Raw genomic sequence first — 27,604 nt, 5'->3', positions numbered from 1 at the left:
AGATATGTACATCCGAATAAGAGATAGGCTGTGATTGCTAATCCATGCTGCTCGTATTTCAATCCATCTACCAATTACGAAAAATCATTTGATAAAATTCAGCTGGCAAATTTCCACTTTCTTCAGTGTCAGTTGTGTGTTTCTGCAAGGTAATCAGAAGACATGTTTTAACAAACGATGTCAAAACTCATTCAGATTCTTCATTTGGGAGATTTTTAAACAGGTGGAAAGTTTCCCATTTGTGTGAGTGTTTTTTATATGTGATACTTTCTTTTTAGTATGAAAATCACAATGATGAAAACACTTCCAGCCTCATTATCTGAAAAATATTTTCAGAATACCTGTTGGATAACATACTATTGTCAGCTACTTGTCATCACAGAAAAGGTTGGCAAATTTGGAGCACTTGTCTGTTTCAATTAGCAATAATCGCACCTCGGATAAAATTTATTGGCTATGATACTGCCAAAGCACAAAGCTAGCACTTGTCTTTCTTTTATAGAAAGACTTCCAAACTCTTTACATTTGACTATTCTTTAAAGTACTTTGCCTTGAGATTTTTTGCAGTCTTTCTCCCTCTCATTATGAATTAACATATCTATGATTTATGATAATATAGCCTGTAAATCTACTTAACCAGGTATAAATAAACTGCAATACAATAAGCTGAAAACAGTCCAGTGGGTGAGTCCTCATCATCAGCCCCTCCAAGATGAGGAATTCCTTGTGTACCATCTGTGATGAGTCACCATCTGACATACAGGCAAAGTAAGGGGCTGGGGTACTACCCAGTTTTTAAAATGTTAGTAAAGCTTACTTACTTTCTCATTGGTAAACTTTGGAGGAAACTTTTGGAATTTTCTTTATATTTTGAGATCTCAGGTACTGATTCCACAGATCTACCCTCAACCCACTCAAAATAGTGTAATTATTTATGGAGCATCTACTAAGTGCAAGGCACTTTACATATATTTTTCTTTAATTTTCTCAGTAATCTCTGTGGTATTATTATCTTTATTTTATAAAGTATCTCCCTCTAGTAACTGATTTGATTTGCTTCCTCCTGAGAATAGTCTCAAACGAATTGATTTCTTTTCCATACATATGTATAATCTGTCACATTTTGAAAGTATTACCAACTCAATTCTGGAACTTTTTATATTTCTTCACCATGTAAAGACTGGAAGCAAAATATGTTTCTTTCATGGTTACTGAAAACCTTCTATCATGTTAGGCATGAATTATTCCCACTGGTATTGTATAGGAAGTTAAAAATCTCTGGGGCTCTGGAGTCATCGTCAGGTAGAGTGTTAAAGGGGCATAGGGGTTGGGCTCCTAACATTCTCTCTCAGTAACTCTCACATTTTATTACTTTGAACACAAGACTATGGCAGCTTCTCTTCACTCTTTGTGTAAGGCCAAATCTTTGCCTAATATGCTTAAAATGCACATGATTTAGACTTACTTATGACTTTAATGATTTATGGTTGAGTTCTAAATGCTGCTCAAGGGGGTGACTGAATCAAGATTACCTGGTGTCTATGTGCTTGTGTGTCTATGTGCGTGTCTGTGTGTGCACGTGCATTAGTTGGGGAGGGAGAGGAAGAATGGGGAAAAGTATGGCTTTTTAAAAAATATATATTCCCAAGTCTTACTACCCAGAGATTCTGATTTAGTGAATAATCATTCCTTAAGTTGACACTTCCTAGTTTAGTAGTCTGAGATTTTTTTAATGAGGTTTTATTAAAGCAAAGCTAACCCTTACTGTTAAAACATTTATTTCTGCTTTGCTAATGTAAATGTGATTCTCTGGGATAATAAGATTCTAAAGTGACAGATCAGTCTGTTTCTCTAATCATGCATCGCTCCTAAAACTGCAAAAGGCACAATAAAGCTCTCAGTCCTTTCAGTGGTAATTATTACTTTAAGAACAAGTAAAAAGCCCTAGGGACAATGAAGTTCAAACAGTTCTCTTTGGACTATATATCTGCCACTATTCTAGTATATGGTTTTGGTAACAGTGACAATGACAATCTTGATAAAATTAAGGTCATATAGGTAGAGATTAAGGAAGCTAACTTGGGAGCTAGACTGCCTGAGTTTGAATCCAAGTGCTGCCCCTTATTAGCTTTGTCATCTTGGGTACCTTACCTAAACAGTTGGTTTCCATTTTTCTACCTCTACAGTGGTAGTAATAACAGTGCCTACTTCATAGATTGTTTGGAGTATTAAGTGAGTGGATAACATAGAATGCTTAGAACAGTGCCTGGCATTCAATGAATGATAGCCCTTATTATTGTATAAGCTAATTGACACAAGGACATGGCTTAGGACCAGGTGGGATTATTATAGTTATGAGGCAAGACAGATAGAAGCTAAGATCAAATAGCGTAGTCAAGCCTCTAACTCAATTTTGCTATCAGGACATCAAAAAATGACTGTGATATATTTTCAGAATAATCCATTAACATGTATAGGCAACCTTTCAAACAATGCAAACAACTTAACATTCCAAATAGTATGTTAGTGAATCTGACAGTTTGAACTTCTCCATAAGAGTCCCTCCCCAAATACCACCAGATACGCACTGCCACTGTTTAAAAAAAAGGAGGGAAGTGGTGATCAATAATGAAGTTGTGGGAGGACCTAGACAGCAAGACTTAGGTTGTCATGCTAGCCACTTCCTCTGCAACTTCATTATTGATCACCTCTTCACTGAGTTAAGATAGAAGCTGCTTCTATCTCAGTGACAGCCACTGAGATAGAAAAAGCTTCAGGTCGTGGTGACTCAGTATTATGGATTGCTCCCTGCAGAGCCTTCGGGACAAAGCCTGAGACTTGTTAGCCTTAACCCTCCATGGAACACACTGGTCGTTAAAAGGGGTAATATCCACATGGGGTAGACTTAGTTCCCAGGAAACAAAGGAACACCCCACCATAAGTTACAAGGGTCTTCCAATTCCATATCAGTTAAAAAAGACTTTTACCTTTGACCTGACTTTGTACTCTTCGGGGAGGAGGGGCATGTTCCCATAAGCCCGAATGGTTGGGATATGGGAGAAGAATGCATCCTCTTCTTCATCAGATAACTCTTCCTCTCAGGACTCTTTTTTGGGGGACTTGCAGTTAATGCATTGACTCAAATTAGAATCCTAATTTGCAGTCTAAATATTAAGTTTTAATCTCCAACTCTGATACTCATCTGTGCTATAGTTTCTATAAGCCTCCCCACCCAACCCATTTAGCTGGGAATTTTCATCTTCAGAATGTTTACAGATCAGATAACACCGCGTCTGTCTTTCACTGTTGTCTTTTCAGTGAATATCAGATGCATCTAGGAGATGCTTAATAAATATTTTGTTGAATAAATGCATAAATTCCCACTAAACCATGTGCCAAGAATTATTTGCTACATTATAAAGCTTCAGGTGCAAAATTTTCCCCTATTAATGTAGTATATTGCAATGATGAGTTCCCTCTCATTTTTTTGAGATTAAGCTCATGGGCCCCAAATCTGTTAGTTCTGTCCACAGCAAAGTGTTATTTTGATTTTCATTTTTATTTTATGGTTATTTCTAGTGGAAAGGTCCTTTAAGAGAATATGGCTTTACTATGGTTTTATAGGCATTTTCATAGTTAGAAAAGAAAAAGGATCCCAATTTCTCAGGCTTCTCTAACATTTCTTTGTCACTGCACATAATCATGACATCGGTTTCACTAATAAATGTTTTCATAAAAATATGGACTTTATACCCAATGATAAAAGTCTATATTTTTAAAGCATGCTAGCTTGGAAAATAAAATCCCTCTGTATTCCTTTTGTCTGTTTTGATCTTCTTTAATTATTTGGTGTTTTACTCCCTGAAAAAAACTTTGATCTATCAATATTTTCACTTATGCCTCATATAAATAATCATGATCTAAAATCTGAAGTAGCACTAAGGCAGCCATGCATGCATATGTGAAAACAAATGAATCGGGGAAACAACTAGAGAGCCATGAACTAATTCATTTATTCAACAACTACTTATTGAGCCACTTTTCAAGGCACTGAGGCTACAGCAGTAAACAAAACAAAGTGCCTGGGCACTGACATTCAGTGTAAACGAAAAGCTTATATTTTGGTGGGAAAAAGGAAATAAACAGGTAAACATTAAAAAATATACAATTTAGGGCTTCCCTGGTGGCGCAGTGGTTGAGAGTCCACCTGCCGGTGCAGGGGACACGGGTTCGTGCCCCGGTCTGGGAAGATCCCACATGCCGTGGAGCGGCTAGGCCTGTGAGCCATGGCCGCTGAGCCTGCGTGCCCAGAGCCTGTGCTCCGCAACGGGAGAGGCCACAACAGTGAGAGGCCCGCGTACCGAAAAAAAAAAAAAAAAAAAATACAATTTAATGTTGTAGGTTAAGTGCTATGAAGACAAATAAAGCAGAGTCAAAGAAAGGATAGCAAGTGGATATAGATACTATAATTTTAGAGAAATGCTCAGAGAAGGCTTCTTTGAAAGGGTAACTGGGGCCCAGATCTGAATGGGGGAGCCTTGCAGATAGCTGAGGGAAGAGCATTCCAGACAGAGGGAACAGTAAGTGTAAAGGCCCGAAGCACAAACTTGACTTGGAGGGTGAGCAGGGAGGCTGCAGAACAGTGAGAAAAAATGAGAATGAGAGGAAATAGTGAAGTAGTCAGAGGCACAATCATATAGGGCCTTTTTGGCCAAGACAACAGATTTAAATTTTAATTGTGATGGGAAGTCGTGTTGAAGTTGAGAGCAGAGAATCAACATTATTATTTGATTTACATTTTAAAGGGATCACTTCAGTTGCTGTGTGAGAAATGTGGGGAGAAGGGGGAGAGGACTTAGGTGGCAAAGGGAGGGATTCAAGTTAGAAAGCTGTTGCTTGTATCCAAGCAAGTTTATAATAATGGCTTGAACTAAAGTGGTTGCTCTAGAGGAGGTGAAAAGTGGTCAGATCTTGTGCATGTTTTTTTTTTTTCAACATCTTTATTGGAGTATAATTGCTTAACAATGGTGTGTTAGTTTCTGCTTTATAACAAAGTAAATCAGTTATACATATACATATGTCTCCATATCTCTTCCCTCTTGCAATTTCCTCCCTACCACCCTCCCTATCCCACCCCTGTACGTGGTCACAAAACACCAAGCTGATCTCCCTGTGCTATGCAGATGCTTCCCGCTAGCTATCTGTTTTACGTTTGGTAGTGTATATATGTCCATGCCACCCTCTCACTTTGTCCCAGCTTACCCTTCCCTCTCCCCGTATCCTCAAGTCTGTTCTCTAGTAAGTCTGCATCTTTATTCCCATCTTGTCCCTAGGTTCTTCTTGACCTTTTTTTTTTTTTTTTTAGATTCCATATATATGTGTTATCATATGGTATTTCTTTTTCTCTTTCTGACTTACTTCACGCTGAGTGACAGTCTCTAGGTCCATCCACCTCATTACAAATAACTCAGTTTTGTTCCTTTTTATGGCTGAGTGATATTCCATTGTATATATGTGCCACATCTTCTTTATCCATTTATCTGTTGATGGACACTTAGGTTGCTTCCATGTCCTGGCTATTGTAAATAGAGCTGCAATGAACATTTTGGTACATGAATCTTTTTGAATTATGGTTTTCTCAGGGTATATACCCAGTAGTGGGATTGCTGGGTCATATGGTAGTTCTATTTTTAGTGTTTTAAGGAACCTCCATACTGTTCTCCATAGTGGCTGTATCAACTTACATTCCCACTAACAGTGCAAGAGGGATCCCTTTTCTCCATACCCTCTCCAACATTTATTGTTTGTAGATTTTTTGATGATGGCCATTCTGACTGGTGTGAGATGATATCTCATTGTAGTTTTGACTTGCATTTCTCTAATGATTAATGATGTTGAGCATTTTCATGTTTGAGCATGTGTTTGTTGGCAATCTGTATATCTTCTTTGGAGAAATGTCTATTTAGGTCTTCTGCCCATTTTTGGACTGGGTTGTTTGTTTTTTTGATATTGAGCTGCATGAGCTGCTTGTAAATTTTGGAGATTAATCCTTTGTCAGTTGCTTCATTTGCAAATATTTTCTCCCATTCTGAGGGTTGTCTTTTCATCTTCTTTATGGTTTCCTTTGCTGTGCAAAAGCTTTTAAGTTTCGTTAGGTTCCATTTTTTATTTTTGTTTTTATTTCCATTTCTCTAGGAGGTGGGTCAAAAAGGATCTTGCTATGATTTAGGTCATAGAGTGTTCTGCCTATGTTTTCCTCTAAGAGTTTGATGGTGTCTGGCCTTACATTTAGGTCTTTAATCCATTTTGAGTTTATTTTTGTGTATGGTGTTGGGGACTGTTCTAACTTCATTCTTTAACATGTACCTGTCCAGTTTTCCGAGCACCACTTACTGAAGAGGCTGTCTTTTCTCCACTGTATATTCTTGCCTCCTTTATCGAAGATAAGGTGACCGTATGTGCATGGGTTTATCTCCGGGCTTTCTATCTTGTTCCATTGATCTATATTTTTGTTTCTGAACTAGTACCATACTGTCTTGATTACTGTAGCTTTGTAGTATAGTGTGAAGTCCGGGAGCCTGATTCCTCCAGCTCTGGTTTTCTTTCTCAGGATTGCTTTAGGGCTTCCCTGGTGGCGCAGTGGTTGGGAGTCCGCCTGCTGATGCAGGGGACACGGGTTCGTGCCCCGGTCCAGGAAGATCCCACGTGCCACAAAGCGGCTGGGCCCATGAGCCATGGCTGCTGAGCCTGCGCATCCGGAGCCTGTGCTCCACAAGGGGAGAGGCCACAGCAGTGAAAGACCCGCATACCGCAAAAAAAAAAAAAAAAAAAAAAAAAGATGGCTTTGGCTATTCGGGGTCTTTTGTGTTTCCATACAGATTGTGAAATTTTTTGTTCTAGTTTATGAAAAATGCCAGTGGTAGTTTGATAGGGATTGCATTGAACCTGTAGATTGCTTTGGGTAGTAGAGTCATTTTCACAATGTTGGTTCTTCCAATCCAAGAACATGGTATATCTCTCCATCTATTTATATCATCTTTAATTTCTTTCATCAGTGTCTTATAATTTTCTGCATACAGGTCTTTTGTCTGCTTAGGTAGGTTTATTCCTAGATATTTTATTCTTTTTGTTGCAATGGTAAATGGGAGTGTTTTCTTAAATTCACTTTCAGATTTTTCATCATTAGTGTATAGGAACGCCAGAGATTTCTGTGCATTAATTTTGTATCCTGCTACTTTACCAAATTCATTGATTAGGTCTAGTAGTTTTCTGGTAGCATCTTTAGGATTCTCTATGTATAGTATCATGTCATCTGCAAACATTTACAGCTTTACTTCTTCTTTTCCGATTTGGATTCCTTTTATTTCCTTTTCTTCTCTGATCACTGTGGCTAAAACTTCCAAAACTATGTTGAATAATAGTAGTGAGAGTGGGCAACCTTGTCTTGTTCCTGATCTTAGTGGAAATGGTTTCAGTTTTTCACCATTGAGAATGATGTTGGCTGTGGGTTAGTCATATATGGCCTTTATTGTGTTGAGCAAAGTTCCCTCTCTGCCTACTTTCTGTAAGGTTTTTATCATAAATGGGTGTTGAATTTTGTCAAAAACTTTCTCTGCATCGATTGAGATGATCATATGGTTTTTCTCCTTCAGTTTGTTAATATGATGTATCACGTTGATTGATTTGCATATATTGAAGAATCCTTGCATTCCTGGAATAAACCCCACTTGATCATGGTGTATGAATCTTTTAATGTGCTGTTGGATTCTGTTTGCTAGTATTTGAGGATTTTTGCATCTATGTTCATCAGTGATATTGGCCTGTAGTTTTCTTTCTTTGTGATATCTTTGTCTGGTTTTGGTATCAGGGTGATGGTGGCCTCATAGAATGAGTTTGAGAGTATTCCTCCCTCCCCTATATTTTGGAAGAGTTTGAGAAGGATAGGTGTTAGCTCTTCTCTAAATGTTTGATAGAATTCGCCTATGAAGCCATCAGGTCCTGGGCTTTTGTTTGTTGGAAGATTTTTAATCACAGTTTGAATTTCAGTGCTTGTGATTGGTCTGTTCATATTTTCTGTTTCTTCTTGGTTCAGTCTTGGCAGGTTGTGCATTTCTAAGAATTTGTCCATTTCTTCCAGGTTGTCCATTTTATTGGCATAGAGTTGCTTGTAGTAATCTCTCATAATCCTTTGTATTTCTGCAGTGGCAGTTGTTACCTGCCACAGGTTCAATTGTTATCGGGCTATTTATTGTCTAGGCAATTTCATACACTAGGCAGCATTGCAGGAAAGAGACTCAGGATGGTATTTAAATTTGGGATTGTCAACAGAAGTGATATTTGAGGCCATGGGACAGTCTAAGTGAATGTAGCTAGAGAAGGGAAGCCGTCTTAGGACTGAATCCTAGGGCTTTAACATTCAGAGGCTGGAAAAGAAGGATGCTCCAGCAAAGTAGAGTGAGCAGCCAATGAGGTAGGAAGAAAAGCAGGAGAGTGTGAAATGCCAGAAGTCACATGAATAGAAAAAGAGGGGTTGATTGTCACAGCCAAATGGTTCTAGGAGTTTGAATAAGATGAGGATTAATAAATGGGCATTGGGTTTGGAGGTTGTTGGCAACCTAGAAAAGAATGGGTTCAGTGGAGTGCTGGGGATGAAAGCTATAGATTTAAGAAAGAGTGGGAGGTGAGGAAGCAAAGACTGAGTTTAGACAATTCTTGAGACTGGCTGTAAAGAGGGACAGAGAAATGGGACAGGTGCTGGAGGCAGAATGCTGTGGACTGAATATTTGTATCCTTACCTCCCAAATTCATAGGTTGAAATCCTAACCCTCAAGGTGATGGTTTTGGAGGGGGTGCTTTGGGAGATGATTAGGCCTTGAGGACAGAGCCCTCATGAATGGGATAAGTGCCCTTATAAAAGAGGTCCCAGAGAGACATGGAGAAAAGATGCCATCTGTGAACCAGGAAGCAGGCCCTCACCAGGCACAGAATCTGCCGGTTCCTTGATCTTGGACTTCCCAATCCCCAGAACTATGAGAAATAAATTTCTGTTGTTATATAAACCACTCAGTTTATGGCATTTTTGTTATGGCAGCCTGAAAGGACTAAGACAGAGATATATGGTTAAGGGAGGACTTTTTAAGATGGAAGATATTGTAATGTTTGTATGCTGATGAGAATGATCCAGTAGAGATAAGGAAATTAATGATGCAGAAGTGAAAGAAAGTATTTACAGGCATAATGTCCTAGAGTAAAGAAGGCAGGATAGAATTGAATATTTAAGCGGGGGGGTTGGCCTTAAACATGCCAATAGGAAAGTAGGGAGGACACATGGGTTACAGTACAAGAGGGTTGGCAGATTTGGGTAAGAGAATAAGGAAGATGTCATCTCACTGACTGTTTCCTTAGTGAGATAAGAACCCAGGTCATCAGCTGAGTGTGAGGAGGTTAAAGGGGCTGTGGCAGCTGGAGAGGAGAGCAGAAGTATAATAGTAGCTGGGTTGTTAGGCCATGCTAAGGGCCAGCCTCAGGTCATGGTCATAAATTTGAAGTGTTATGGTTGTGTATTTTTCTCCAGCCACATTCACTTGCTTGGGTAGAAGCTCAGATTAGGCAGAGAATTGCATATAATTTGAAAATATTAAGTGACAAAAAATAATATTCATCTTCCCCTCCTGTGTTCAGAACCAACTGAAAGATAGATGCAAAAGAGCAACCTTTATTATTCTAAAACAGATAGGAGAATGTAGCTTTAGGTTTTCAGACAAGTGGGTTGGAAAATTCTTCACTTCAGACACATCTTGTTGCTGGCAGGCCCCTTCCCTTACTGTAGAACAGGAAGGAAGACTTGAAGAGAGGAAAGAGGAAGGTCTGAGCCAGGTATGCTACTCCCATCAGATAACTCACTCCACCTCCAGTAGGGAGGAGGAGTGAGGGGTGGGGTAAGAGGCTAAAGGTCAGGCTAGCTCCCGGGTTCTCAACTCTAGAATCATGGGAATCACCTGGGGATCATCGGTATCACCTGGGCATCGTTTAGAGAAACATGCCTGGGTACACTTCCAGAGATTCTGATTTAACAGGCTTGGGGTGCCATCTGGGCATCTGGATTTTTAAAAGCCTACCTAGGGGATTCTAATACGGGGCCAACATTTTTCCTTGACAATAAACATGGTCAGAATTGCCAGACAAATATGACAGAAGTTGAAAGCAGCAAAGGAGCGAAGAATGCTTATTAAAAAGTTGCTGTGTTGATGCACCATGGAATTTAAAGAGGCAAGTGAGAACATGAGGGATTGATGGCGTAGCACACACACACACAAAACCCCAGTAAGGTCAGCAGATAGTGTGGGTGTCCCCAAACGGTTGCAGAATTACTGGAGTTGGGCTATCCAGGAAGGGAGCTGGGAGAATAAGAGGTAAAGATTAAAGAATCAAATGCTGGAATTGAGATTCTGATTGTGATGCCACCAAAGTAGCAAGTTCTAAAGTGACTGACCATGAGAGTGACTAAGCTTAAGTGTAGAACAAGATCCTTGGAGATAAGGAGGCCATGGCAAGAGAGACCAGTGTGCTGGGTGAGTCATCAGTGTGGATGCTGAAACCACCATGGTGGCTGTAGCAACCTGGAGTCCAGAAGAAAGGTAAGACACGCAGGTCCACAGTACCCGGGGCCGTGAGGCTCACCAGGATCCTGGGTGGGTGGCCTCTGTTTTGATACTGCTTTCTCGTTCTTTTAACAGACAGCCCAACTCCATTCACAGTAGATTTGAGAGAGGGAGGGTAAGAAAGCAGGGATAGATGATGCAAATTATTATCTTTAGGTATTGAGATTGAGAGAAAGGTTATAACTATTTCTGGAAAGTGATTGAATCTGCATGCCCCACTGGTAAAATGAAGGAAAGATTGGTGAAATGTTAACAGGCCCTGAACATAAACTGTAAGAAGGTTCAGGATTTTTCCTCTCTTCCTCCTCACGTTTCGGTGGGTGGACAAACGTGGTGCATGCTGTGCCTGGTCTTCCCTTGACCTTGAGTAGTCCAGTTTGATCAGTTGACTCTTACTCTGCCTTATTGTTGATATATAACTATGCAGCCCTCAGTCACTTTTCATTTGTTTATTCGGCTAATTCCTCACCTCAGGACACTTCCCCCCTCCCTTTCCCCTGCCTTTTTCCTATCTCCCAATTTGCTATGCAGCAATAATTTCCCCTTACACTGCGCCTGCCAATTGCAATGCCAGATGGCTTCTGTTCTGAGTCCCCTCACCCAGCCCCCCTTGAGAACAGCTGCCATTGTCATTGCTGTGAACACATCGTGGCTTTGAACCCATAGCTGGGACCCAAACTTGATGCTCAGCGTTGGGAGGGGCTAGCACTAATGCCAGGAGCCATGAAAACAGCACACACTTTTCCTGCTGCTGTTCAGTAAAAGCCCTTAGAAAAGGCTCTTTCGCATTTTTTCAATCATCTGCGTATTGAAATCTCATTGTGGAGTTTAATTCCTTTACCACCTGACTCAGCTTCCTCGCCATGAAGTTCCCTTTGTGCCATAAACTCAATTAGGACCCCATATTTCCCATCCTGAAAACAGATGTGAAAAAACTGTGGTGTGTGTGTGTGCACATTTATGAGCCTGTCTCTTTAGAGCTCCAGCATACACACTCCCTTATCTGTATCCATATATTTTTATTTAAACAGGTTCATTCAGGAAGAAAAGCCACAATTCAGTGGCTATTGGGACAAGCTTCCTAAGTCAGCCTCTGAGGAAAGATAATAAAACAGAATTCCTTTTTTTTTTTTTTATCTTGAGTTATCCTATGTTGGTTCCATCACTAAAATTCTGTTACTGTGACACCATCTTAAAAGATTATATTTTTGAGCCCTCTGTGATGGCAGGTCAGTCGTGGGTCTAAAAACCCAGACAAAAAGAATCCTGAATCAAATACCACGTAGACCAATATGCATTTCAAAGGCACTGCCACGTAGTCAGTGGGTTAGGGTTTTTGTGTTGTTTTCTTTCTTTTTGGGGGAGTGGGGGAGGGAAAGGGACTCTCTTTCATGTTAATCTAATTGTGCATAACCCAGGCACATTTTACCATGTAGGGAAACGTTCTCTTTAGCGTCCTTCCCTACCACACACTCGGGCCTCCTTTCATTCCTCCCTTTCTGAAGTCAGAGTGCTCCCCCGGTGTACATTTGGGGGAGATTCCCAGGATGGTGATGTATTCTGCTTTGCTGCTGAGGAATTTACTATCCCCCCACTTGGCAACAAATGAAAGTGGGTATTAATTTCTCAGAGTGCTGGTGGAAACGCGAGAGAGGGGCTGCAAGAATGATACCCACCTAAATCTGTATGTAGTGCACAGCAGGCCACCGTTTCAAAAGAGGGAGAGAAAAGACAATGACAAGAAAGAAAAGATTCCCCTGAGTTGACTTCTCTGCATTTTGCGTCGTTAGGTTTTGGAGAGAGATGCGAGAGGTTCGGGCCCTGAACAGAGTCAAATTATGCAGCTGCGGGGATGCCAGGTCCTCCAGAATAGGATGCTTCGTTTAGATTTTCCACAATGCTATTGAAGTGCTTATTTTCCTCCTGAAGAGACACAAACAGATGCAAACTTCTGTAAACACTTTAGAAATGAATTCAGTGAGTTTGGCCTCTCAGCAGTGCTCAATAGCTGACAGAAAAATGTCTAATTAGTGCAAGTGGAAATAATAGGGCCACTTGGATTCCTTCCATCCTCCTCCAACTCTACTTTTCCAAGGAACTCAAAGGGCCTTTGTCTGGCAGGTCACCCTCTCTCAGGCTTTGTGCTCCAAACTATTAAGAGTAGAAGGGGGAAAAATAGATGAGGGAATGTTCTCTGCTCAAATATATGGCGTGTTCACGCAGGATGCAGAATGGGGTGTTTGTGGCATCCTTTACAGGTGCTCGGGAGGGATTCCTCCATTGGCGACAGCAAAAGCAACTCACACGTGCACGCTAAGAAGCCTCCCTTTCAAGAACCAGCTTTCCTTCGCCAGTTGCCATAGAGCCTGCTCATTTTCCTTTTTTTTTTTTTTTCCTCAGCTTCCAGTAACATCAGTCCTTAGACTTAGTGAAGAGAAGAAATTAAATGAGAGGTTTCACCATTTTCTGAGATAAACCTTAGAGATGTTATATGCATGATCTGTTATTTCCTTTTTACTCTGTTGAAAATTCCACTGACATTTCTTTTAGGAGCCTGTCTTTGCTTGTTGTTATTTTATCATACAGGAGAATGGGAGCATGTGAACGGAATTCTTTTTTCCTATTTTTTTTCGTAGTGTTCCTCTTCATTTATTAAGCACCCACAATGTGCCAGGCTCTGTGCTGAACATTTGACCCACATTTCCTCTAATCCTAAAACAGCACTGAAAATAGGTACTATCCACATTTCACAGATGAGGAAATTGAGACTAGGAGAGGTTTAGTAACTGACCATGGCAAGCAAATGGAGGACCTTGGACACAGTCCAGATACCTGTGGTTTCATCTCAGACATTTTTTTTATCTCTAGAAGTTGTATTTGGATCATTTTTTATATCTCCCATGTCCCTAATCCCACCTAATTTTTACCCTACCTTCTTGAACTTATAAAATACAGTTAAAACTGTCATTCGGGGTTCAGTTTCTATTGATTTCTTTTTCTTTTTAGTGTAGGCTTCTTTCATGCCTGGTAATTTTTGACTGGATGCCAAACATTATAAATTTTACCTTATAATATGGCAGATAATTTGGGTGCCTATAAATATTCTTGAAACTTGTTCTGGAATTCAGTCAAGTTAGGAAATAGTTTGATCCATGCCATGCTTGCTTCTAAACTTTCAGAGTGGGCCAAGAGCCATCTTCCTCTGAGGTTAATTTTGTCTCACTACTGAAGCAATACCCTTCTGAATATTCTACCCCCTGCCCTGTGAATGACATGATTTCCTACTATGGCTGGTAGAAACACAAACTACATGAGACTTGGGGATTGTTTCCTCTGCTCCTTTCAGATGGTTCTTTCCCCGGCCTTGGGTGGTGTCTTTTCATACATGAGCTGATCAGTAGTGTTCTGCTGGAGACTCAGAGGGGACCCTCTGCAGACCTCTGGACTTCTTGCTTTGTGCAGCTCTCTCCTTCTGGTTCTCTGCTCTGTGAACCCTGGCCACCTTAGCCTCTACAGACTCCTAGAAGCCTGCATCTCCTCAACTTGGGAAGACCACCTCACTAGACTTGTGGAGCGTCCTTTCAGCTCTGTGTAAGAAATTCCCAGTTGGAGTAATCCCCAGCTAATCACCAAATTATCATTTGGTCCTTTGGTACCAACTTTCACTAGAGAATTTCAAAATGCTGAAATTAAAGGCCATCTCCTGGAAGGTTTTCTTTTCTCTTATTTTTTTTATTTATTTATTTTTTTTTTTTGCGGTACTTGGACCTCTCACTGTTGTGGCCTCTCCCGTTGCGGAGCACAGGCTCCGGATGCACAGGCTCAGCGGCCATGGCTCAGGGGCCCAGCCGCTCCGCGGCATGTGGGATCTTCCCAGAACGGGGCACAAACCCGTGTCCCCTGCATCGGCAGGCAGACTCTCAACCACCGCGCCACTAGGGAAGCCCTCTTTCTCTTATTTTTAAACACATAACAAGAACACTCTTTTCAATTGGGATTTGTTTTTATTTGTCCCTGTTTTTTTTTTTCTTATAATTTTTTTTTATCATAATAAGAGATATGGGTTCCTTAGAACCACTGTTTGGACTCAGTGAGTGGTGAGTTCAGCCCTAGCTACAAAGACCCAGATTCCTGTGCCCAAATTAGGCCCTACTCAAAATCACCTTCATCAGACACAGGTGGAAAGCAGACGAAAAACTGACCCTTGAGAGACTTGGGTTCCTCAAGTATTAGCTGAGGATGTAAAGAAATTGAAACTCTGTGCACTGTTGGTGTATTGTAAAATGGTGTCAACTCTATGGAAAACAGTATGGTGGTTCCTCAAAAAATTAAAAATATAACTACCATTTAATCCAGCAATCCTATTTCTAGGTATATATCTCAAAGAATTGAAAGCATGGCCTCAAAGAGATATTTGCACACCCATGTTCATAGCAGCACTGTTCACAATAGCTAAGTGGTGGAAGCAACCCAAATGTCCATTGACAGATGAATGGGTATAGATTCATCCATATAAAAATTGGTATATACATACAATGGAATATTATTCATCATTTAAAAGGAAGGAAATTTTGTCACATGCTACAGCACAGGTGAACCTTAAGGACTTTATACTAAGTCAAGTAGGCCAGTCACAGAAAGACAAAAACTATGATTCCACTTATATGAGTTACCTAGAATAGTCAACTTCATAGAAACAGAAAGTAAAATTGTGGTTACCAGGGGCTAGGGAGAAGGGAGAAAGGGTTGTTGTATCAAGTTTCATACTTGCAAGATATAAAAGTCCTGAAGATCTAATTCACAATAATGTGACTATACCTAACACTACTGAACGCCATTCTTAAAAAAAGCTGAGATGGCAAATTTTACGTTCTGTGCTTTTTACCACAATAGAAAAGAAAAAAAAAAGATAGAGACGAGTTCCTTCCTGCCTCACCCTGACCCTTTTGGCTTTGTAACTTTGGAAAGTCAACTTCTCAGCCACGGTTTCCTTATCTTACTTAGATTTTTTAGTTACTATAGATTTAAATGAGTTCATTTGTGTGAACGTTTTTCATAAACTAAATGGTACTACGAAGATGGAAACCATTATTATCAGGGAGGAAAGGGTGGAGAATCAACCCTAGAGAATTGACCGGCCTCTAAACATTGCATCCCTTGTAGGAACTCAGTTACCCCAAAACTGAAGTGAAGCACCTGTGAGAATAGAGAGCAGAACTAAACATGAAGCATGTACCTCAAAGAGAGGAGACTCACTCTGGCTTGCTGAGTACCCTCCACAGGGTACATAGTCATGAGCAGGGTGACAGGAATAGAGATGCTGTTTCAAAGAAAGGTTTAAGGGAGCCTGGCAGTGGCAGAAGCTGCAAGTTCTACAGATGGCAGCTGAGGTTGCAAACCAAAGGGCTATATTTATGTGTAGCTAGCATAGAAAGGACTCTTGATCAGAGACTGTCCTTATTAAACAGAGCTGGGCATACATAAAATCATCAATTTCCTATTCCATCTTTAAGTGTACATTTCATGAATGTCAAATGACTGACATGTTCTCATTTTAAAACTTGTATTTTTCAGATTGATAGTTTATTTGACAAACCTCAATTGCAGTTTTGAGCATTTCAGTTTTAGTTAGGCTTTTTTGGTTGGGTAAAACAGAGGCTCACACAAGCAAACTCATAAAATGGAGTGTACATTGTTATGAAGATACACATGGAGCAATAAAGGAAACCTGTAGCTCTAAGAACAGCACTTGTGAAAAGGTGGCTTTGGAGTCATATTCTTGGATCTTCACTCTGGTGTCATCTATAAATGTAGCTTAGCTACACTCTAGTCTCTGCTTCTTCCCATCCTGCAACAACTGGAAAATTTTTTCTATCCTTCTTAGTTCAGATCAATAAGTTCATTTTTCAAGCCAGACCACAGAGTCATGGGCCAAGTGTCAGGTGGGTACTCTTAGGTTAGCCTTGAGCTGGTGGTAAGATGGGGAGAGGGGATCAAGGTCAAGTAGCAAAATACATTGCTGCTTCAAAGGCAGTGGCTGTGGGCAGAGCAGTTTCCCTTAGAAAGGGTTACGGTGTGTCAGGCAGTGATTAATGTTGGGGTAACTAACACCTCTCTTCCCCTCCTGGAGCAAACTAAGATATAAAACAAAAGAGGAGTTAGGCAGACAAGAGATTAAATATTACCTTTAATTCTGACAAAGGCTAAATTGAAAGATATAGCTTGGTATTAGAACAAGGGGGTCTGCTAGATGAACCCCAGAATTATGTCGACTTCCCCATTCAGTCACAGAAATTACTGGGCCAAGCAGAACACCCCATATAGGGTGGCTTTCTGATATAGAAGAGCAGAGAAGAATCCCTGTTTCCTTTAGACAACTCATTCCCAAAAGAAAAAAGAGAGGAGCTAAGCCATGCATGCCCAGTTTCTTCTTCCCAATTTTTCTTATCAGTGTAGTCCAACTCTCCTGAGACAGAGTGGGTAAAGGAGTAGAGAGAGGCCAGGAGTGCTACAGTACTTGAGCTCCCTTCACGTGGAAGGAAACATCAAAGGAGAGAAGAGGTATTCCCCTAACAATTGGCATCACTATCACAGTTTCAGTAGTGATCAACTAAGAACAAAAGGATAAATACAAGAGCACATTATCACTTTTCAAACTTAAAAAACACAGCATAGGTTAAAACCCTTAACAAGTTAAGAAAGCATCAGTTTGATAAGAGAAGGATTATTGTGCTGATTCTCAGTAGGCAAGGTATAAATGAAAAGAAATAGGATTCTAGGAGTAAGAATGAGAGGAGTGATTCAATTGGATGATTAAAATATTGGTTTTGACCTTTAAATAAATAGAACCTGCCTCTTAGGATTGTTGTGAGAATCGAATAAATTAATACATATAAAGCTCTTAGCACTGTGCCTGGCACCTGGTTTTGCCCAATAAGTGTTAGTACTTATGTGGTGAAGAAAGCAATGCTTGTATGATAAGATTGTGGTAGGAGAATGGGCAATGCTTACAATGCCTTTCTAGGCTTCATACGTGAGCTAACATGCCCAGAAAAAACTCTGCTTGATATAGTTTAGCAAATGGAGAAAGTACTAGTGGGTGGTAAACTCATTTATGCTAACAGCTGCATGACTTTCAATGTCTTTTGTATAATACCTTAAAAGGCCAAAAGATGATTTTTTCCATAAAAGTTTGCCTCATTTATCTCTACTTCTCACTCTTTATGTTATACTTTCATTTCATGTCTGTTTTTTTTCTTATTTTATTCATTAACTAAACATAATCATATTAAACAAATATAAAATATTGCCTAGAAGTCTATATTTCTTCTTTTTTTTTTTTGGCGGTACACGGGCCTCTCACTGCCATGGCCTCTCCCGTTGCAGAGCACAGGCTCCGGACGCGCAGGCTCAGCGGCCATGGCTCACAGGCCCAGCCGCTCCGCAGCATGTGGGATCTTCCCGGACCGGGGCACGAACCCGTGTCCCCTGCATCGGCAGGCGGACTCTCAACCACTGCGCCACCAGCGCAGAAGCCCCTATATTTCTTCTTAATTAAAATAGAGGCAATAAATGAAGCAGAATATTATGAACTGACATGGAAACTTCTAGATGTTATGATGACCAAAAAAATCAAATAGCAAAAGAATATATCTAGTGTAATGCCATTTAGGAAGGGAGGGAGGGAGGAAGGAAGGAAGGGAGGGAGGGAGGAAAGAAATAAAGGAAAAGAAAGGGAGGGAGGGAGGGAGGGAGAAAGCAAGGAAAAGAAAGAAAAAAGAAAAGAAAAATAGAGGGAGAAAATGAGAAAGGAGAGAGAGAGAAGGCAAGGTAGGACAAAGAAACAATGTCTAAATAAACAGAAAAGGGTAGAGGAAGTTCTGGAAGGATCTCTGGGAAACCATTAACAGGAAGAATGAGAATGAAATTTGTGGAAGGGAAAATATAAGGTAAGGTGTCAGAAAAAAACAAAGGGGCACTTTTAATTTTTACTTGGTGTTTGAATTTTTTCATAACAAGAAATATGCATTTATTACGTGTATAATATTAGAAATGTAATAGGGAAAATGGAATGAAAGAAATATTATTTTATCCCACAAATGAATTGGGCTTTTCATTATCGTTATTATTATCATTATCATTATTATTAGCTTTTTGTTCAGTAGCGTACTGTTTCCTCTCGTAGCTGTAGGTTTTGTTGTTGTTCTTGTTTTGATAATAATACCTAGAAGACTACTGGTCCCAAGACTGCCTTCTTTTCTGCCCGACTTTATTTCTTTTCATTCAGGCGTCCCTGAAAGCCTCCATCCTCGCTCGGGAGTGTGCCACCGCAGCTGCCATTGTGTTCCTCAGCGACCGGTTCCTGTACGAGCTCGACGTCTCGGGCGAACTCCTGCAGGTCGCCCAAGGGCTGCACAAGCTGCAGCCAGCAACGCCAATTGCCCCGCAGGTGGTTATTCGCCAAGCCCGAATCTCGATGCACTCAGGTAGGCTCCTTCCTGCTGGCCCTCCTCGTCCCGGAGTCGTCCCGTCTGGGGCTCACCTTCCTCGGGGCTCCTTGACTTCTGCGGGGACGGCGGGCACCGGGGCCCTCGGGCCTTCTTTTGTAGCCGCCGGCGCTCCCGCCAGCCCGCCGCCTTGCCCTTCCCCCTGCCTCTAGCCAGCACAAAGGCCCTGGCATAAAGGATTTCAGAGCCAAAAGCAATAGAGAAAATTGTGAAAGGGGGTGGAAAATACTAATTGGAGCTTTTGTCGTCTAACAAATCTGTCCTGCTGCTTTCAAACAGGGGTATCTGAATTGCTATACTTCTGACCAGCAGCCTTTAAAAATCAGATTAGAATTCTACTATTTTCTCTTAGCTCTCCAGTCTCCTTTCTGTAGGGCCACTTGACTATGCTAACAATAGACCTGACAAACCCACTGAAGTAATTTGAGATATTTTTCCATCACATGGAACACCAGTACAGTACCTGATTAGGCCTTAAAGTATCTTTTTTTTTCCTTCTGTCACTTTGAATAAAATGAAAAATGAGGCTGACATTCTAACTTAGGCTGTAATGTAGAGGGGGACTGGAGGGGAGAGGGGCCTGCTATGTGTTACAGCAAAGTTCACTTTCATAGAATTCTTGAATTATTTAAATTACTGATAACCATGAGGTTTAGAAACTTGTAGCCTGCTGTTCTCTTTTCCAAGAGTGAAAGGATAAAGGATGAAAATAGAATGCAAGTTGCCTGTCCCAGAAACAGGACTGGCTCATTTTTTAAATTGGGTTTAGCTATTGCTATTGTTTTAATAACTCTGGCCTTGAAGAAGTTAAAATATCTTTTAACTACTTCATTTCCTTTGAAAAGGAACTGTACTAACTGTAATGAATGGGACAGTTGCTGAGTACAGAGAGGGATAGAGATAAAAGGACATGAGAGACATGGGCTTGTGGAGGATAACTTTTCACAAACCCAAGTTCATTCACTCTCAAGTTCTTGCAGCTGTGCATAAATTGTACCCATATCTTATTATTTTCTTATTATTTTCTAAAGTAATTGCATCAACAGAGTTGAACTTAAGAAAAAATTCTTACTTCAAATGTCCATGATTTGGGACATTTTGTAATGTTTGGGGTTTATCATGTTGAGGGTATGAGAAAAACCTAACCACTAATACGCCTTCTGATGGCATCAGATGGAATAATGTGTGAGCGGAGCATTCTGTTAGGGGAACCGAAAGTTGAGGGCCGGGCGTGCGTGGGCAAACTAATGTTGGTTCTCATCAAATTGAGCTTGGAACAGTTACTGAGGCATGTTTCATGATACACAGATTTACAGATTTGCTATAGTGTGACATGGAAATCAAGGTCAAGTGGTAAGTAGTCATGTTGATAGCTTTGCTTTACACAACCAAATAATCTTTTCACTTACTTGTTTGGTTGATTGTTCCTCTCATGCCTCTAACTAAGGTGATATAGACTTTTTCTTCTGATGACAATTAAGCCTTGATACCATCATGAGCAGCACGCTCCTCTGCCCGCACATCACATGTCTAAGGTAAAAGTCCTAGATCTTATTCTGCAACAGTTGGGGTTGTCTTTTCCTCAAAGATACTGCCAGAAATGCCACAAGAAAACAGACACAGCCTCAGAGTTAAAGTGCTTATCTGTAAACTTCTGCCCCCAGATATCTCTTGAGGCTCTACCTACACTGGGTTTCTCAGCCAGAAAGGGGGACTTAAGGCAGGAGTGGTGCCCTGGAAAGAGAACAAGGTACAGTGAAAAGGGGTCTCAGTCCCCAGCATTTGGGAATCCTGGGATAGAGAAAGGAGAGGTGTGTACGATGTTATAAGGGATAAGGGAAAGGGATAAAGATAATATGAAGGGACAGCACAGTCTGCCTGTTTTCCCCTTTGACCCAGCCCATCCTGGTATCCACTCAAAACCCATTCCAAAGGTCCAAGCGTTCAATGTCGTGGGATTTCAGAGGCAAGAGAGGATGTCCTGGGCCTGCCCAGCTCACTCCTGCCTGAAATTAGGAGACAAAACCTTTCAAGCCACAGTTAAAAACAAAGAGTCAAACTTCCAGTTCCATCAGTGTGGAGGATTGAGCAAGTGTGGAATCTTCTCCCACTTAAATATTAAATATCGAAATATTTAATTCACGGTACATAAATATCGTGAATTAAATATTTTTTAAGTGCCTGAAACATAGAAGACGTTCAAAATCAGAATAGTGGACTACTGCTCCTGACACTATAGCCAAAGAGATTTACACTTGGATATAGTCCTAGGGGAAGGGATTGCCACTTCAATTCCTGTGCAGGGACAAGAGACAGGGCCTTGGGCCTACGTGGAGTGAAATATTTGGATAAAGCTGGAATCCTTAAAGGTTTGCACAGCTATGAAATGGGACTGAACTGCTCTACCAGCCCACCCAGAGAGGTGATGAGGAAGCTTATTCTCTGCCCAAGCTCTGAGGTGGAGGCCAAAAAAAATCTCTGTAAAGAAATAAAAACCCCAAGTCTGTGCCAAATGTCTGTGTGGAGTCTGAATTTACCCACAAGAGAGGGAATCACCCACCAAGTAATTAAGAAGAAATTAATTCAGGACTGAAATTTCTGGGACCTAGCAGGTCAAGTACAAAATTATGCTGGAGAGAAGCATCCACACTCAAGAGGCATCTCTTAATGTCCCGACCAGAAAGGTACACAGTGTCACTTCTGCCACATCGATTGGTCACAACAGGTCACAGGGCCAGTTCAGGCTCAAGGAGAAGGAAAATAGATTCCACTTCTTGATGGAGGAATGGCAAGGTCACGTTGCAGAAGAGCATGTGGGATAGAAGATATTGTTGTGACCTCCTTTGGATCACAATCTACCACAGTCAGGTATATGTCTGTATCTGCACTTTGAAATAGGGTGGTCAGGGAAGGCCTTATGAGACAGTGAAGTGACATTTGAGCAAAGACCTGAAGGAGAAGGGAGCAAGCCTTGGAGATATCTGGAATAAACGCATTCCAGACTAAAATAAGTACAAAAGCCCTGACATGGGAACAAGCCTGGCAGATTCAAGGAGCAGTCAGGAGGCCACTGTAACCAAAGTAGAAGGAGTGAGGATGAGGGAAAGAATGCTAAGAGAAGAGGTCAAAGAAGTCCCAGGGGCCAGGTCATATGGGGCTTAGAGGCACCTGGGAGCAGAAATGGATAAAAGGATGAATGATTGAGTTTCCTCCTTACAGAAAAACAGCCATCCATAGTATAGGCCCCTCCTACGTGGTGTTAATGAAATAAATGAAAAGTTTACAAAGAACCTCTCTACCCACCCCCTAAAAAAATTCCTTCCTGATAATTCTGTAAATAGACCTATTCACGGGCAACTCTCCTCCACTTCTGGAGGCATAGTTTTCACAAAAAGGAGACACAGCCTTTGACAAAGGTTTGCCTTTACTTCTCAAGCCTTACTCTATATGAATGGATTATTCATTCATATGAATGAATATGTGTGTGTATATGTATGTACATGTATGTGAATTTAATTGCAATTTCAGATACTGTACAACTTCCCACCTTACCAGTTCCTGAAAACTTCTTTTTCACTTTTGTGTATGATGTAGTTACTGATTTTAAATTTTAAAATAGAATGTTTCCCCGTTATAATGTGTTAACCTTAGAGCATGAACAGCAGTATTTAAAGCACATGTTCAGAACTAATTATGTGTTGCTTCTTTTCAGGGAAACTTTTAAAAGCAGAGTATATTCTGAGCAGTCTAATAAGCAACAGTGGAGCAACAGGTAAGGTGCTCTCATATCTTCACAATGACCTTCACCCTCCATCCCTACCAGAGTTCCAGTTTAAAAGCAACTTAGTGGGGACTTCCCTGGTGGTCCAGTGGTTATGACTCCACGCTCCCAATGCAGTGGGCCAGGGTTCGATCCCTGGTCAGGGAACTAAGATCCCACATACTGCAACTGAGCCTGCATGCCGCAACTAGAGAAACCCGCACATCGCAACTAGAGAAGCCATGAAGACCCAGCACAGCCTAAATAAGTAAATAAATATAAATAAATAAATGAAACATAATGACCTGGTAGTTACTATACACTAGATGTTCCCAGAACTACCTAGGACTGGCTCTGCTACTGATAAATGAAATGGCTTTGGTCAAGCAGGTTACTTCTCTATGTTTCCATTTTCTCTATTTAAAAACAAAAACAAAACAAAAAACAACCCAACCAAGTCTTCTAATATTGCCCTGCTTTATTGTAGAGTGTGTTATCTAATCAACATTCGCTGTGAAGGTAGGTAACTCCCTGGACCTCAGAAAGGGCTCAGCTACAGCTTTGAAAAGAATTGTGAATGGAAATTGAGCCTATAAATTCTGGAGCATACACTTACAGTTTTATGTATTTAAAGGGTCTGGAAAATAAATTTTATTTTGCTACAGAGGAGCTATAATAAAAACTTACCTTGAAATAGATTTCTTTTGATATTTAATCATACATGAGAGGAAGCAAGTCCTAATAGTTGGGTAACAATTTAAGCCTCAAATACCTTGTCTGAATTTCTGGGCACTTAAGTCAACAAGTTTCCTATTACATTGAACACAATTCCTTGTCGACTTTTAAGCTCAATATGCTTGGATATAAGGTCTTGAGCTCCTTGAAACTTGTAGACATTTCCAGTGGGGAGGCAGTTTGAAATAACAGATATTGACCACATACCCCCATTTGTGACCACCATCACTAACCTACAATATGCATACTTCCCATCTTCTACGCCACACACACACATGCACGCACGCACGCACACACACAGATTAAAAGCTAGGGAGAAAGTAAGGAGGGTGATGTGACACAGAATAATAAGAGCATGTAATAATGAGTCTGACTTTATTTTTGATGTTTGGCAACTGGCAGCTGTCAGGCCCCAGCTTCTTCCCTCTTTGCCCCACATCTGAACAGGCTGATTTTTTTAAAGCTCGTTTATCAGTAAACCCTGGCCTAGCTGTGGGAACCTTTACCCCAGACCCACACCCTAATCACAATAAAAACAAAAGCCACTCACCACTCCCTTCGCTTAAGTCAAACGGACCAGCTTCGGTGCCTTCCCTGCTCTCCTCAGAAAGGCTCATTATGTGAGCACTGAATCTTTTCATATACTCTTAGTGCCTGTGTAGAGCCATCAGTTTCAACATTCAAACCAATTTTGGGTGGATGGGATGGATCCCGCCCTCCATGAGGGAACCACAAGACAGTGGGGTTGACACTGTAGTTAATTAACCTGGGGAAGCCTCAGAGGCAATAGCATTGAGGATAAGCCCTGAATTAGGAGCTAGAGGGGGCAGAATCCCTCCCTCTAGGTAGAGGGAATGGCAAGTGCAGATACCATGAAGCAGGAGACGGCTGCTATTATAAGGAACACAATGAAGCTGCATGGCAGAGCCCAGTTGATAACGGGGAGAGGTGGAGACCAGGCAGGATTCAGTTCCTGTGAAGCCTCATAGGTTGCAGCAAGAAGTATGGACCTTATTCTAAATACAAAGAAGAGATTGTCTCCCGAATTTATATCACATGTGTTCGTTAAGGCTTCTATGAAAATCGTTTTATTTCACCAGGCTATTTCTTTAATAATTCAAGGTCAGGGACTTCCCTGGAGGTCCAGTGTTTAAGACTCCGTGCTCCCACTGCAGGGGGCACAGGTTCGATCCCTGGTCAGGGAACTAAGATCCCACATGCTTAGCGGTGCAGCCTAAATAAATAAATAAATAAACATTAATTTTTTTTTTAATTTTAAAAAATAATTCAAGGCCAAAAATGCTTTTCTTTTTTTCCTCTTTATTGTAGGTACCTGGCTGTACAGAAATGAAAGCGACAAGGTCCTGGTGCAGTCGGTCTGCATACAGATCAGAGGGCAAATTCTGCAAAAGTTAGGTACAGTCATCCTCTCAAGGCTCATTTACCAAGTCTGGCTACAAGATTTTACTATGGACTTTTCTCATTGTATCTGGTTGATACAGTTCATCCCCACTTCCCTTAGTTTCCTTATGGAAAAGAGAATGACACTTAAGATGCCAGGAATATTATGAACATTAACAAAACAAAATATTTTTCTGTTGAGTTTTGTTAAAGACATTTACAGTTGTATATTATGACTGTTAACCACAGGATTCTCGGTATTATTTCTGGCATCTGGCTCTCAGCTCATTAGGACTCCGTTTGATATAGTGACACCTTATTCTAAACCCACCCTGACAGCTTACCCATTCGTTCCTGGGAAGGTATTCCTGAGTTTTACAAGCAAAGTTTATAGGACCCTAATTATACTTTAAAATGCAAACTAATGTATTTGAAATTTAACAGAGGATGGTAATTGTTATCTTGTAAATAATGGAGAAAATTATTTCTATATTAATGTATCTTATATGTACACATGTAATATATAATATTTCTTACTGTTTCCCTGTGAAGTGAAAAATTATCTGTATTAAACCAACTGGAAAAACAGATTGCTGTTTTTCCAGCAGATTGCTATCTGCTGATTGCTGTCAGTCTAATCTAGTCATATATTTTCTTAACAAAATCCAATGAATCTTCTTTCTGTATTAGTTTTTAAAGGTATTTTCTGACACAAGAGCACGGATACTCGCAGATACTAGCAGTTTGTCCCATCTCCTTTTTTGCAGGGATGTGGTACGAAGCAGCAGAGTTAATATGGGCCTCAATCATAGGATATCTGACACTTCCTCAGCCAGATAAAAAGGTTGTTTGTCTAGTGCTTATTTTCTCATTTCCTGTACTTGTCTTTGAAAGATTATCTCCTTATGGCACAATTCAGTTTATCATTTATCAATTTTATTGGTCCTATTTTTATTGATTCTACACAGGCGTCGGACCGGGAACATTTGGTAACTTCCTTCTAGTGTCTTGCTCGTCCTCATTCACAGCTAGACGCCTGGTATATATGTAGTATTTCTATATATATTTGTAACTATTTATGCATTTATTTCTACCAATCCATTTATTTTTATTGATACCTATTTTATTATATATTTAGCCTTTACCTAATTCCATAGCAAAGTTGAGGTGGTCAAGTTGCTTATATGTAAAATCATTTTTCTTGAGTTGAATGGGAAAAGACTTCAATTAACTGTTTATGCAACATTTATTCAAGAAATTGAGAAGCAACATTTGCTTTCCTACTTGATGTTTTCATTCTCTGTGACTCTGTGAGAATATTCTCCTTGTTAATTGAAGCTTTGGGTTATACATCTTCCCAAGCTGTGTCAGCAGCACTGCCGCCTACAGTCCTTTTAACAGCACAAGTGGAATGGGGTGTGGGGACTCTTGATTGGGCCAATTCATTATGCCTAGCAGTATGGACAAGTTAGTGTTGACAATCCAGTGAAGCCCAACTAAGAAATAGCTGAGTTTGCATTATTCCCATGTCCTCAGGATGTGATGATCTCTCAAGCCCAGTGACATCCAGTTGAGAAGTATCCACAGTGTCATAATAACAATAGCAATAATAATAAGCAATGGTTTATTTAGAAGGCTAATCATTGACTTTAGGCCTTGAGATGAGAGCAACAGTTGACTGTGAATTCCTAATCTGTGTTTTGTTTGTGTTTCCTTACAGGGCATTTCCACATCACTAGGTATACTGGCAGATATCTTTGTTTCCATGAGCAGGAAAGATTATGAAAAGTTTAAAAGCAATCCTGAAATTAACTTGGTAACTATCACTTGTCAAAACCACAGTGCAGAGTGGTATCACCTGCAAAACGGTCAACATTATTTTTGGCGCTTCGTTAGTTCTCTCTCCAGGAGTCAGGCGGCACGGTGTCTCCCCTCTTCAAGTAATGTGAGCAGTCCTGGAGACAGTTCCTATGGTGTCCTGTTTGGCTTTATTATCCCAGCACCTAGCACAGTACCAGACCTACAGAGGGTACTGGGGAAAAAAAGATGGATGAATGAATGAATGAAATCAAAGTGATAAATGCTTTGAACCCCATGATTTCCTTTCAAATTATCACAAAATTCAGTTTCTACACTTGGGCTATCTCATTGACAAAGTAAAGGGGTAATAACTTTAAGACTTTAATTACCATCTGTTCAAATCAGTCACTTGCTTAGGCTCTTATCTGTGATAGTAATGATTACAAATATATGTATATTGCTTTATAATTCAGAAAGTGTGTGTATATGTATATGATCCACATACACCACATCTGCCTATGAGGTAGGTAGAGCAAAATGTGTCAGTCCCATTTTTGAGAAAAATAAACTAAGGTCCAGAGAAACTAAGTGACCTCTGCAACTTGTACAATCAGTAATAAAGAGAACTGGGAGCAGAAGACAGGTCTCTAAGCAGTTTGCAGCATCGCACAGACATTGACTTCTCTCCTGCACTGCACTGAAATTGAGATTTTTAACGGTATCGTCAATTATTGCCTTTT

General features: G+C 40.5%; 1 protein-coding gene across 9 annotated transcripts in view; it reads left to right on the top strand.

Moving 5' to 3' along the window:
- Positions 1 to 27,604, top strand: part of ALPK1 (alpha kinase 1) — a 129,686-nt gene that overhangs the window by 87,178 nt on the left and 14,904 nt on the right. For 7 of the 9 annotated variants that reach the window (XR_013828039.1, XM_079919640.1, XM_079919638.1 and 4 more), the window contains exons 5-9: positions 18,949 to 19,147; positions 22,881 to 22,940; positions 24,993 to 25,079; positions 25,832 to 25,908; positions 26,785 to 26,880. Coding sequence is in view for 8 of the 9 variants with exons in the window: in XM_079919640.1 (XP_079775766.1) it covers positions 18,949 to 19,147; positions 22,881 to 22,940; positions 24,993 to 25,079; positions 25,832 to 25,908; positions 26,785 to 26,880 (519 nt within the window). In the remaining variant the exon portion in view is untranslated. Of the gene's footprint in view, positions 1 to 18,948; positions 19,148 to 22,804; positions 22,941 to 24,992; positions 25,080 to 25,831; positions 25,909 to 26,784; positions 26,881 to 27,604 lie in introns of those variants that run through there. The other 2 variants (XM_079919641.1, XM_079919642.1) reach the window with 2 other exon arrangements.

Source organism: Stenella coeruleoalba (assembly GCF_951394435.1).
Source record: "Stenella coeruleoalba genome assembly, chromosome: 4".
Classification (NCBI taxonomy): Eukaryota; Metazoa; Chordata; class Mammalia; order Artiodactyla; family Delphinidae; genus Stenella; species Stenella coeruleoalba.
The sequence above is the reverse complement of the archived record's forward strand: the minus strand, read 5'-3'. Positions and strand labels throughout refer to the sequence as shown.